At 36.5% G+C, this 13,966-nt stretch overlaps 1 protein-coding gene across 1 annotated transcript; it reads left to right on the top strand.

Moving 5' to 3' along the window:
- Positions 1–1,234: 1,234 nt before the first annotated feature.
- On the top strand, positions 1,235–10,793 carry LOC132559419 (uncharacterized). Its single transcript, XM_060224032.1, has 10 exons — positions 1,235–1,271; positions 1,547–1,678; positions 4,101–4,295; positions 5,043–5,094; positions 5,696–5,786; positions 5,972–6,362; positions 6,924–7,202; positions 7,428–7,522; positions 9,628–9,702; positions 10,752–10,793. The coding sequence occupies exons 1-10, from the start codon at positions 1,235–1,237 to the stop codon at positions 10,791–10,793; spliced, it is 1,389 nt and encodes a 462-aa protein (XP_060080015.1).
- The last annotated feature ends 3,173 nt before the right edge of the window (positions 10,794–13,966 follow it).

Here is a 13,966-nt window from a genome sequence, read left to right as displayed (position 1 = left end):
GACACGGGGGAGTTTCCTGTGTTAAGCAAATTTCCGGAAGTTAGATTTTTTTTTCTGTCTCGTCGGATTTGTCTGTGTGACATTTTGTGCCATATGACTTCATTATTGAATAATCTGGAAAGGGGGATTTAGTCAAATTGAAGAATTTGGAAACGAAAACAGATTTAGATTTTTTTTCTTTCTTTTTTGATACGATTGTGTACGGGGAAACACGTCATACCCGTATACAATGTCTGATTAAGATCGATTTATACCAGTCTCGATGAAGTCGGAAATGGTACTCTACATCTTGTGGTCTTGGACTGATATAAACTGATCCCGAACACGTAAAGATATATAGATACGTGTACAGATTCTGAATAGTGCTCTTAGAATATATAGAGGACACGAACCGTCCGGTCTTTGTGAATTATTTTCCATTCGAAGATATAACCATTCCGCTCTCAGCTGTCTAAACTAGCAAACATCCCCATTTTTTCATCCACGATCGAAATTTTGTAGTTTAGGGCGTATCTGATAATAAAAGAGTGGTATTCTCGAAAAGTCATTAAATGTTCTCTGAGTGACTAATATTGGACGTCCTTGGTACACATAGCTTATAGTCTGTTCTCACCTGGTACCTTAGGGCGGGGTGTCAATTTTACATCCCCATTACACAGTATAGAAATGGTTTCTTTACTATCCCGTGCTTGTACTTAATCCTGATAAGGGAATATCTTTGTGACTTTAATGACTGATGTTTGATATATACATTGACTAAGTATGCTTAACTTTGGACGCATTATGTAATTATGAGAGAATATGTATACAATTATAATGAATTATGTTGTATTACCGAATGTATTTGAAATTAAGAGTTTGAAATTAAAGAATGTGAACTGCCGACAAAATTTGTTTTGTGTCGTTTAGATCAACAGCGTTGTTGAAAGAAGGGAGGCTACTCGTACTGAAACTGCAACATTCTGTAATAACACCAATAATGGTGTTATTTTTTATTTAGCTACTAAAATATATTGTGTGTTCTTTTATATCCTTAACCCGAATGTGTCTCGTGTGAAAAGGTAAGACAAGCGCACGAACTTTGACTCGGAAATACAAAAACATTAAACTTTGTTGGCGAGCACACCGTATTGCATGAAAAGCATGCTTTGCTTTCTAACTTTGGGCCACGGGATTAGTCAGATTGGTTCAGTGCCCCGTTTAAGAGTTGTATAAATGACTCCGCTGAGCAACAATGGCGACTGACCGAACGGACCACGACATTGATGACGGTACGTAAAAGTTACTTAGACAGTGTTTCAGTTCTACATGTAATGGGACACAACTTCTGTGTCACATACAATTACATTTATATATACACACGTACGCGCAGGCGTGCATGACGCGTAAATGAATGAGAAACCCTAACCAATAATATTTGTGAAATATTCAAAACGACCTGAAACCCAAAATCGCAAATGTAATCATGTGTTATCTGTATGTTTTAGATATGTTTGGGTAGGGTACGGAGTTTTGTACTAAGGGGATAGATTACCTGTATTTTCAGATATTGTTTGTCGCGTCAACGATTTACTGGATCTTATGGGACCACGATCTACATCGATACAAGATGTGGATGATATTAGTGTGAAACACTTCGCTCTCCTATATCATCACGTGACAGGCCAAGTCGTACCAGGTACCTAGGGAGCCACGATGTCTCCATTACAAATAACTTGTATCAATTAATCAATATTTTTTCTTTATTCCCGCTTTTACTGTTAAAACATTAAAAAAACGTCAATATCTATTTCCATCTCACCATTAACAGATAGTAACTTTCAATACCAATATTGTTTGAATTTTTATGAAAATCAAATCTTTACACATTTATTTTCATTGCTTCGCGCTGTAATACTTTTTAAAGGGTATAGACTATGAATCATTGACAATCTCAACATCCAAACCTTTTCATATCATGAAATAAATTACTGACATAGTAGTGGTTTCCTCATATATAAAAGGTATATGTGAAAGAACAATGAATCGACACATTTCTGCTCCGATCTGGAATCGAACCACATGCCACTGTACTCCTTTTAACAATATGTCCCTTTTTGGCTTGTGATTTCCTGAATCGCAACTCCAGATTCATAATACCGAATCCCATGGGATTTCGTTGGGCGTCAATGTGTTACAAACGTAATAAACACCATTAAGTAATATTACAGCCCGTTATTTATCTATAACTGTATTATAAAAGAGAAAACACGTATTTTTAGCACAAATGTACCAAATTTCTTTATTGAGATGATGAAATATTTCCCCTGGAATCATTGTCCTCTCCGAAATAATACCTATTAGTATTTTATTTTAGTTGATGAAAACGCTCTAAATATCATGACAAAGTCGGAAGTTTTGCTTTCAGTCAGTGGTTTTTAATTATTTTCGCAGTTACAGTAAGTTGATATCGGTCTATCATTGATTTATCGCACCAACCAAAAAATGTATCAACCTCGGCACCTTTTCTCGGTCGATATTGTTCTTGAATGGTGCGATAAAATCGTGTATTGACCTCATCAAAGTACTAAGAACAAAATAGACCATTCTATGAACAAAAGAACAAAATATACAATACTAAGGACACAAGAGACAGTAGTAAGAGCAGTACGAAGTTGAAAAAAAGAGTAACCAATAGAAAAGTCACGACCTACCCAGAGTAACCCCCTATATCAGTAAGAGTAATGAGCACGACTTGTTAATGATAACTCATCGTTTTAACAAATCTCAAGAGAGCATTAAGATCACGTCGTTATAATAGTAATTGTATCGCGAAGATGTGGTGAAACCTTACTAATATCAGGCGAGTATTATCAGTTTATGAATTGCCAGTGGGATAGGAAAATGAAGAGCAATGTAAACAAACTGAGGTACTACTAGAGAGAAATTCACTGCCCTGAAAAAAATCGTCGGTACACGACATCATGTTGTTCAATTTTTACTTCTTTGGTGCCAAAATTATTGCAAATAAATTACCTACATGGAAAACACGACTTAGTACAACAGAATAAATTTACTCGCCTTTCGCTTACTGTGAAAGCGAAACAAGATCGATGAATTCCCCGATGAGCTATGTCTGTCCATTGAAATCCAGGCCAAATAAGGCTTATATCAAGTAAAAACGCACGTATTTAATTCACATTCAGGTAACGTCTTTGTGTTACATATATACGTATACATACCCCGAATCGTATGGCAAGTGTCCAGTAATGTCTTTTCGTGTATTTCGTTTAAATCAAATAAGCTGTCAATGTTGTTAACGTTCCTCAAAATAGGAACGGGGGCAATTTCACTTTTCAAAGGTCTTCTTTGATTGGCTGATTTTATTTTTTGACCAATCAAATATTTCCCTAAATTGCCCCGTCCCTATTTTCGGTAATGCCAATATAGAACACTTCGAGAGAAAAAAGGTAAAAACGATTTAGTTTATAAATGTTATTAGATGAAAAATGAATTGCACTGAGTGAGCGATTATGAATCTTGCGTTTACTCGGATATCCGAGCAATTCTTGTACAATTTGTCAGAGAATAGTTAAAGGCAAAGCTATGTAGACTTCTGTGACTTATGTGAACTGCCAAGGCATCGTTATAATAGTCAGAAGAATAATGGATTTTTGAGGACAAGCGTCGTCACTGGCACATCAAACGTTTGCGTGCTGTAAAAATCGAGAAGTAAAATTTCATATCTGATTTATTCCCCTTATATTCCTATAGATTGTTTGTAGTCTTTGATGTTGATAGGGGAATAGTTCTATTTTATGAAACGTTTGGAAGAATTGTATTACTGTAAATAGATTTCATTGACAGTTAACGTTTAGAAGGTCTTTTTTTATTATTTTGTTCCAAACAGCATATACAAGAAACAGTAGGGAGAAAACAATCAAGAAAGAAATTATTTTTTAAGAATTAAAAAAATCACACAAAAAAAGCAAGAAAAAAAAACAAAACATCCAAATGCATTATGATGATTTACAGTGAAATTTTCCTTTATATCGTAATTATGGCAGCTAAAAGATCAATGTATTGTTTTGTTTTTTATATCGTTACATACGTCTGTCCAGGTTCCAATAATATTTTGTCTAAGCGAGATGGCGCCAAAATCGGCCAGTTCATCGTTGACTCTTTGGCTGACGACATTTTCGGGATCCCGATGGACCACGTGACAGGCGTGGGTATTGTCAACAGGAACAGAAGGATGCTCGCAGATCTGTTAGAGATCTTCGGTAGTATCATACAAACAAAGGACGACGAAATAGGTGGGTCTGACTTATCTTTACTGCGTGGTAAAGTAAATATAGATTGTTAGAAGTACATGCGAGGTCAACAAATTGCAGTTGGCATCTTCTATTTTGATTCTTCGGTGTGAATAGGGCCGTTACCATTTACAACAGACCTGACGTTGCTGTTACTGGTTTCTTCGACAGTAAATAACAGAAAATTCAAGATGTATTAGAGATATGCTTAGAATAGATTGTACATGCTACGGTCTACGCTTGATCAGATCTTCAAGATGGCTGATACAAACTTTAAAATCGTTCATTTATGTTTGAGCTTTGTTATTTCACTTTAAGTGGTGAAAATTAAACAGATGAGTTATAGTCAAGATTTCGTCAAAGGTAAGCCTTATAAGTCACGTGCAACTGTGGTGGCCAACAGTGTGTAGACATTCAGAGAGCTATATTACAGGGAACGTTTGAGGCCCAAGTTTGCCAATGTCTAGGGGTGTCGGTAACGTTCACACAGATAAAGTTCTAAATTTCTTTTCAGTAAAATACTTTAACAAGACTCAATACAGCAAAAGGAAATTATCTTTTTTTGTGATTTGTTTAAATACACTCGAGTGACAGGGGTCAAACTCTGCCTGGTAACACCGAATAATGGCGCGAAATTGTCGTCATGTGAGTGACGGTTATCAAATCAATCGCTCAAAGGTAATGTCTGCTGAAAGCAACTCTGTTCATGACGTTCTTGCGATGAGACAAAATTTCCCTTCTGTTTTTCAGAAATTCCCGATGATGAAACGAATTCGTTGGATAAACTATCTACTCCTATAAGGTATGAGAGTTAAACTACCTCATTCCGCTATGTAGAAATGGAACTTGGTAACTCTATTATACCATCTGGTTCAAATACAGATCTTTATTTACCAATCCAATACTTCCTGTTCCTTAATGAGCGTACAGTATTGGAGTGGTTAATTAAGATTTGTATTTTAATCAGATTGTTATATTTTCTTTTTGAAAACTTTCATGTGTGGCTTGAAACTGATTTTGTTATTAGAACATAAGTGTCAAGTACTAACCATTAAATGTTGGTTGATTAAAAATTTTGTCATTTCTCTTTTTGCACACTAAAAAGAAAGGCAAGCAACGATGACAAAACGATTAAGGTATTGAAGGTAAAATGCTAAACCCAAAAGAGACTTAAAATGGACGGCATATGGCTTGATTCGATTCATGTTTTCTCTTTTCACTTTGGCACCTTTTTCGTTGTTCGTTTTCTCGCTATAGTAGTTTTCGTTTTGCCTGTTTTTGACTGGTCGTCACACGATCTACCATATTGCTGAGATCATCTATTTCTATGTGGTGTCGATAGTCAATCGTCTTTAAATGTAAATGATAGCCATAGTTCAAAACATGTCAGTTTCCTCTTCCAGGGAAGTCTTATTGTCTCTACAAGACGAGGTGGAATCCTTGGCGAGGTCGTCTATGCAAAACACAAAGCGTGCGACAGTACAAAAGGTTAAGGTGAGTTTGTTTGATTGTTGAACTTTGGCAATCCTTCAACACCCTGTTAATGATAAAATCGTGTCATCTATGTACCTTGCAAAGCTTTATACTTTTAGTCGGGACAGAAAACAGTATTTCGTTTAAGAAGTATGGCGATCATAACTGCAATGATTCGTTAATATTTCATTAATATGCATTATCAGGACGTATATACACAGACCACGCCCATTTCCAGGACTACAGCTATCACGAGCCCAGTATTATGGAAACACGTGCTACAAAGGACAGTACAGGGAAGCAGTGCCAAACCTCCAAAGCAAATTAAGCAATTGTCGAGAAGCACCAGTAATTATATGTCACAAAGCTATCGCCCTGTTAAGAAAACTCTGACTTCGAAACTTGGCAACCCTTTGTCGAGGTCTACAAGTTGTCTGTCCAGACGTACATTACAAGAGAACACTCGGCCTGGAACACGACAGTCTGGCGTGTCTAGAACTACATCTACTACTAGCCCAGAAGTACAAAACAAGCTGCGCAGGCAACCGGAACAAATGAAAGGAAGCATTACTCTTACGAAGGAAATAAATACAGAAGGTAATTGTATACTAAGCTGAGAGATAACGCTCAGCCATAGTAGGAAAAATTGCCCAGCAGTAACAACAAGCTCATATCATCCTAAAATAAACATCAGTTTAGTTGTAAAATTTAAGTTTACTTATATGAGCCCGTATACAACATGAGGAATCATAACATCGCCAAAATTAAAAAGAATTAACGTCAAACAACATGATTCTCATCGCCCAATCATTTAGAATGACGATAACCTTTGTTTTCAATAGTTACCTCTACATGCAGCTTGCTTCCCTGATCTAATACTTTTGAAAGGTTGTAAAGTGAAATTTCAAAGTGCACGGTAAATCCATAGTTGCAATTATATAAACTTTATAAAAAAGGGACGCAAAATGCACGTTTCTTTCAGGGATGTGATGCTAGTCAAATCATGTGCTGAAATTATTGTTTTAGTATCGTGTGACATAAACACGTATACTTCAGTAAGTAAAGTCCATGTCTCGAAGGAAACCTCTGTTTCCATCAATGAAAACAAGATAAGAATTCCTTTCTTTTTTTTTTTTTTTTTTTTGCTAATGTTCCTAGGCGGGACTCGGCCACCTTTCCTGACCCAAGGGCTTGGACAGCAGCAGAGGAAGATTTTCTCAACTGACGATAACAACAATTTGCAGTTAATTGATCTATGTCCGTCCAGAAGGACACGGACGTCTGTTTCCGAAAGTCGTGATTTGAAACCGCAGAACCAACGACCAATGAAAAAAATGATAAAACCGAAGCCCGTTATCAGTACGAAATTACGCCGAAAAAAATCAACCGGAAGTGTATCATCCTTTCCGCCGAACGACATGTTCATGCCTTTTAAGGGCATACCCGACAACTGGAATACAGGTTTGTTATATAACACTATCAAGTCTTACACAACATTACTTATGATTAACAGAAGATACATGTAGTGTTTATAAGGACGCGCACATCTACAGATTTTCTCTTTACTTTTCTTTCTGTTTCAAAATCAATATTGGCAATACAGCTGTTTCATTCTTGGTTGAATTTCATTTAAAACACGATCATCTGTATTCTTTATTGTAGCCAACATGTGTTACAACGAAAAGATGGCGAAGCTAACGGATCAAGTGAAATCTATACGAGAGCGTCGACAGGAAACAGCCAGACAAATTACTCAGGTTTGTATTTCTGTTGGATGAGCCATGGATGTGAAGATATTTACTTGTATTTGGATAAGTCTCTGTGTCCCTTCTGGTAGTTATAGGTGTGTTTTTATATTGGCAAAATATCGAACCTTCTTCTAGTGTACGTCGTTACTTGTTACAATATCTGCCCTAGTGGTAGGTGCATTACAAAGCCCCGATGGTCAGTATAATACAAAGCCCTGATGGTCATTATAATACAGTGTCCTGATGGTCAGTATATTACAATGTCCTGGTGGTCAGTATATAACGATGTCCTGGTGGTCAGTATATTACAATGTCCTGGTGGTCAGTATATTACAATGTCCTGGTGGTCAGTATATTACAATGTCCTGGTGGACAGTATATTACAATGTCCTGGTGGTCAGTATATTACAATGTCCGGTGGTCAGTATATTACAATGTCCTGGTGGTCAGTATATTACAATTTCCTGATGGTCAGTATGTTACAATGTCCTGGTGGTCAGTATATTCCAATTTCCTGGTGGTCAGTATATTACAATGTCCTTGTGGTCAGTATATTACAATGTCCGATGGTCAGTATATTACAATGTCCTGGTGGTCAGTATATTACAATGTCCTGATGGTCAGTATATTACAATGTCCTGGTGGTCAGTATATTACGATGTCCTGATGGTCAGTATATTACGATGTCCTGATGGTTAGTATATTACGATGTCCTGTTGGTCAGTATATTACAATGTCCAGTGGTCAGTATATTACAATGTCCTGGTGGTCAGTATATTACAATGTCCTGGTGGTCAGTATATTACAATGTCCTGGTGGTCAGTATATTACAATGTCCTGGTGGTCAGTATATTACAATGTCCTGGTGGTCAGTATATAACTATGTCCTAGTGGTCAGTATATTACAATGTCCTGGTGGTCAGTATATTACAATGTCCGGTGGTCAGTATATTACAATGTCCTGGTGGTCAGTATATTACAATGTCTTGGTGGTCAGTATAATACAATGTCTATCTTGGTGGTCAGTATATTACAATGTCCTGGTGGTCAGTATATTACAATGTCCTGGTGGTCAGTATAATACAATGTCTATCTTGGTGGTCAGTATATTACAATGTCCTGGTGGTCAGTATATAACTATGTCCTAGTGGTCAGTATATTTCAATGTCCGGTGGTCAGTATATTACAATGTCCGGTGGTCAGTATATTACAATGTCCTGGTGGTCAGTATATTACAATGTCCTGGTGGTCAGTATAATACAATGTCTATCTTGGTGGTCAGTATATTACAATGTCCTGGTGGTCAGTATATTACAATGTCCTGGTGGTCAGTATATTACAATGTCCTGATGGTCAGTATATTACAATGTCAGTCATGGTGGCCAGTATGTTGCAATATACAGTGTCAAGCCTGTGGGCAGAATGTTTAGAATATTTTCCTTACGATTAGTATGTTGGACTGTCCAGCCTGGCGTGGCCAGTATTGCAATGTACTTTCTGTTGTCGTCAATATGTAACTGTGCAGTCTGTTGATCAAGGTATAACAATACCTGTATATCTTTACGTCTGTCTGTCCTGATCGTCAGTATGTTACGATGTCCAGTCTGATGGTCTGTATAGCATTACGTCTGTCTGTCCTGATCGTCAGTATGTTACGATGTCCAGTCTGATGGTCTGTATAGCATTACGTCTGTCTGACCTGATCGTCAGTATGTTACGATGTCCAGTCTGATGGTCTGTATAGCATTACGTCTGTCTGTCCTGATCGCAAGTATGTTACGATGTCCAGTCTGATGGTCTGTATAGCATTACGTCTGTCTGACCTGATCGTCTGTATGTTTCGATGCCCAGTCTGATGGTCTGTATAGCATTACGTCTGTCTGTCCTGATCGTCAGTATGTTACGATGCCTATTCTGATGGTCTGTATATCATAACATGTATGTCTGTCCTGATCGTCAGTATGTTACGATGTCTATTCTGATGGTCTGTATATCATAACATGTATGTCTGTCCTGATCGTCAGTATGTTACGATGTCTATTCTGATGGTCTGTATATCATTAAATGTCTGTATGTCCTGGTCGTCTGTAAAAAAGTTACACATTCTTTGTTAGTTACAGGAGGAAAGTAAAAGCCTACAGCTATTGGAGAGTCTTATCATCAAGGAGATCAAGCTGACCAAAGTCATTGTGAGTTTATTTTGGGAAATTGTCTCCTGTCTTTATGGTCCTGTCATTGCTCTAATTAGTAAATACATTGTCGAAGCTACGTTGTGATTTTGTTGACATCACAACAATCATGATTTATCTGAAATTGAACATGACAACAATCATGATTTATCTGAAATTGAACATGACAACAATCATGATTTATCTGAAATTGAACATGACAACAATCATGATTTATCTGAAATTTGACATGACAACAATCATGATTTATATGAAATTGAACATGACAACAATCATGATTTATCTGAAATTTGACATGACAACAATCATGATTTATATGAAATTGTACATGACAACAATCATGATTTATCTGAAATTGAACATGACAACAATCATGATTTATCTGAAATTGAACATGACAACAATCATGATTTATCTGAAATTGAACATGACAACAATCATGATTTATCTGAAATTGAACATGACAACAATCATGATTTATCTGAAATTGAACATGACAACAATCATGATTTATCTGAAATTGAACATGACAACAATCATGATTTATCTGAAATTGAACATGACAACAATCATGATTTATCTGAAATTGAACATGACAACAATCATGATTTATCTGAAATTGAACATGACAACAATCATGATTTATCTGAAATTGAACATGACAACAATCATGATTTATCTGAAATTGAACATGACAACAATCATGATTTATCTGAAATTTGACATGACAACAATCATGATTTATATGAAATTGTACATGACAACAATCATGATTTATTTGAGCTTGCAATGCTGGCTTTAAGTATTTGACCGATATTTGGTGTATATAGTATGCCAAGAATAAAAGGAAATATGATGCCACGTGTGATTATAGCTAGACAAGGTAACAGCTATGATAGAGACAGTATTGAACTTCGCCACAAATTGTTGTTTTCCAACATGACGATACTTCAATCTTTGTATATAAAACCGCCTATAGGTTTCTAGCACCTATCAGTTTCTGAAAAAAAAAATCAATAACCATGTTTATTATACCTTTGACAATTTAGGAGGACAGAAGAAGCCGACCACGGGATGTATATGTCATGTAATGATGCTGTATGGACACCCTCAACAATCTTTAGTCGTTCCTTGTTATTGCTGATTCTCGAGACGATCCAGGGAGAACAAGATGGCCGCCGCATAGCGATGTGCTTATTTTACTGTTCAAGTTCGAAATTGTTATTTTCTATATCAAATATATATTCTTTTTAAGTCATATTCTGAATATCAACATGAATTATATTTTTCTATCAACTTTATATGAATCATAATCTACTGTCCACATCACTACTGAAATTCATGCTTTTTGATAAAGCGTTGATCACATTGCGTTTAGATTCATTCCTTTATTTTATTCATAAATATGGAATGTTTAAAAATTGTTATAATTCAACGTAAAATTAACGTTTAAATGTGATGTAGGATTATTAGTAATAGACGTGATGTTTTCTTTCATCGACCAGCGTAATTATTTTTGAACATCGCAAATGTTATACTGGTAAACTGTTACAAATAACCATACTTTTATAACTCGTGTAAAACAAGACAAAAATACCCTAAGTTAGCTAATTAAATTTAAGGTTTTTTATGTATTGCTTATTGAATACTTAAACTTTAACACGCTGTATGAATACTTTTCAATATGACACATCATAGTTTTCAAATTCATATGGCTCAAACGATTTGATCAGGGAGAGTTGCATTAAAGTTTTTTTTTCAAGAATACATCGTCAAAGTAATGAGGCTCTCTACTGATGTACGGTTCAAGATTTGATATGGAGTTATTTTTATAATATGCTACGCGAGTCTTGATTAAGCTTTTCAGAATGGCCGATATGAAAATCAATTATTTAAACATAGTGCTATAAGGACATTGGAGTATATATATCTTCATAACATTTCACCTCGTCATGTAATCTTGGTAGTTTGGCAATTATTGTACAGTTGATGGGAGTTACCTCCCTTATAACATACAAATTAAAGTACTGTGACGAAATTCATCTGTCGCTAAACATAACGGTGTGATTTCATCTAGGGAGACACTTTTTACGGTCCTGAAATTAAAACACCGTTATTTGAAATACAGAAACCAAAGCATATTGATAACGTTATCGGTTTCACTGCACTTTGGACCTGGACATCTGTAAATGATCAGTCAGTGTGGAACGTGTATTTCTAAAGTGCAGTTTTAGATTTAATTAAATACAACTTTGGGAAGGAAATCGTGCCGACTAGTTCAATAATCTGCTCTATTTAGAAAATTGTCTTCATAGCAAATTGGACGGTGAGTGTATAACACGATATCTAATCATCTAATTTAATAGCCGTTCTTGTAATAGAACTATAATTTCCGTCCGCTTAGAAAGGAAAATCGATGAGGAGAGAACCGAAATGGCCTTTTCTCCAAATTAGCACGTTTTAACTTGGCGTACTCTGTAACTTTCTGTCTCGTTAGCTAACGGAAGCTGGAAGCGAATTATATCGATTACCTCGGCCATTTTTGGTAGTATATGATATCAAGGGACCATTAATTTGGGGAAAGGGTGGTTTCATTAATGTTGTAGGGTGCCTGAGAGGTCGTATTTATGTTCACGAGATTATGCGGGGTTCGAATACTCTGTTTAACTTCTATACCCAATTAGCATGCCTTATTATATATCTCTATTCTTACTTGGAAAAGATTTTTGAGACGAATAGAATTCTGGTTACCCCCTCCCCCACCCCCAGCTCCCCCTAAAATTCCCCAACGTATATAATTTAATGTTTTGGTTATTTAACGACTGAATAGCCTTAATTACTGTTCACGTTGCGTTCCTGATTACTCCAATTTGACATTTCACACTTCAATGGTCAGGCCTCAACTCAAATATTACCTAAAATAAATGCATGGAAGAAATAACTCGTTCTGTTGTGCATCACTCCATGGTTTTATTTATCTGAAATCGATCACTCCAAACTAAAGAAATAGCAAATGTGTATGTCTTTTTCCCTGTGGGCCCCATCCCTCTACCAACCATTTATAAAAGTCTCCTTGACCAATCATGCTTCCCACCAAATTGTGACAGAATCCTTCAATGCATTGAGAAGGAGAATATTTTCAAAAAATGAACAATTATCCCTATTAGGCTCCGTAACTCCGATTCCAGGGGCTTGCTTCCACTGTGTTTACAAAATTGATTTCCCTTCCCACAATGAAGCTTCATTCCTATTTTGGACAGAATCCTGACATTCCTACACAGGAAGGATTTTAAGCTATTTGTCTCCATTCCCCCAAGTGGAGTACGCCTCTTGGCTCAGGGGACCGAGACCCACTATTTGTACTAAACTGATTCCACTTCAACAGATATAAGAATGTTTTAGACCAATCTATCATTTCTACAGGAAAGAATTTGCTAAAGCTCACCATTCAAGCCCGCCCCTCGGGACCCATGGGCTGTGTTCAGGACCACCATTTATACATTTGAGTGCCCTTGGACTAGTAGCGATTTTTAGAGAGAGAAAAAGGGTCGATGGATGGACGCATGGACGGACGCCGCGGAATGTCAAAAGCTCAACGCCATATGAGCTTAAATCAGTGATCATGGGTTGACAACCCCGGGTCTTTTTATCTAAAAGGTGGTCAAGAGTGACCATTGGATGACCACTGAAACATCACTCCGACCTATCATAACTATTATCTTATCATGTGTCGAGTTCGATAGTGTGAGGATATGATGTGAACATAAACTCTGTGTTACGGACGACAGAGATTTGTGCATAAGCAAGAACGCAACCCTGTATTTGCGTGAGGCTTTCAAGATGAGCTCAGGTTCTTTTGATGGCAATTATGTAGCATATAACTCAATCAGTCTTTCTACCATAGGAAAACTTTAGGGTTTTAAGTTCTGTGATCATGTAACGTTGAATTTCCATGCTGTCTAGTCAGATAACACAATTTATTGTCCTTATCGCCAACAGAACACTCGTCATTACTGACTTTTGGAATTATAGCTCACGATATTCTGTGATAGTCTATATTACGAAAAGTACATCTGTATGTCACAATGAGCTAGACGGTGAAAAAAGAGGATTTCCGGAATTTTCTTACGTGACCACAACAAATGGAATTTGCAAAATCAATTCAATACAATTCTGTTTGTATTTTTTTATTCAGTAAAAAAATAAATATATCTCTTTTTAAAAAGTTTACATAAAAAGTGTGTGTGTGGGAGGGGGGAGGTGT

This window comes from Ylistrum balloti, unplaced genomic scaffold (genome assembly GCF_031769215.1).
Source record: "Ylistrum balloti isolate Yb309-2 unplaced genomic scaffold, AGI_CSIRO_Ybal_v1 Utg370910, whole genome shotgun sequence".
Taxonomy (NCBI): Eukaryota; Metazoa; Mollusca; class Bivalvia; order Pectinida; family Pectinidae; genus Ylistrum; species Ylistrum balloti.
The sequence above is the reverse complement of the archived record's forward strand: the minus strand, read 5'-3'. Positions and strand labels throughout refer to the sequence as shown.

Coding starts and splice junctions, on each gene's coding strand:
- LOC132559419 (XM_060224032.1), top strand. CDS start 1,235: ATGGCGACTGACCGAACGGACCACGACATTGATGACG. Junction 1,272..1,546: donor GGACCACGACATTGATGACG/GTACGTAAAAGT, acceptor CTGTATTTTCAG/ATATTGTTTGTCGCGTCAAC. Junction 4,296..5,042: donor AACAAAGGACGACGAAATAG/GTGGGTCTGACT, acceptor TCTGTTTTTCAG/AAATTCCCGATGATGAAACG.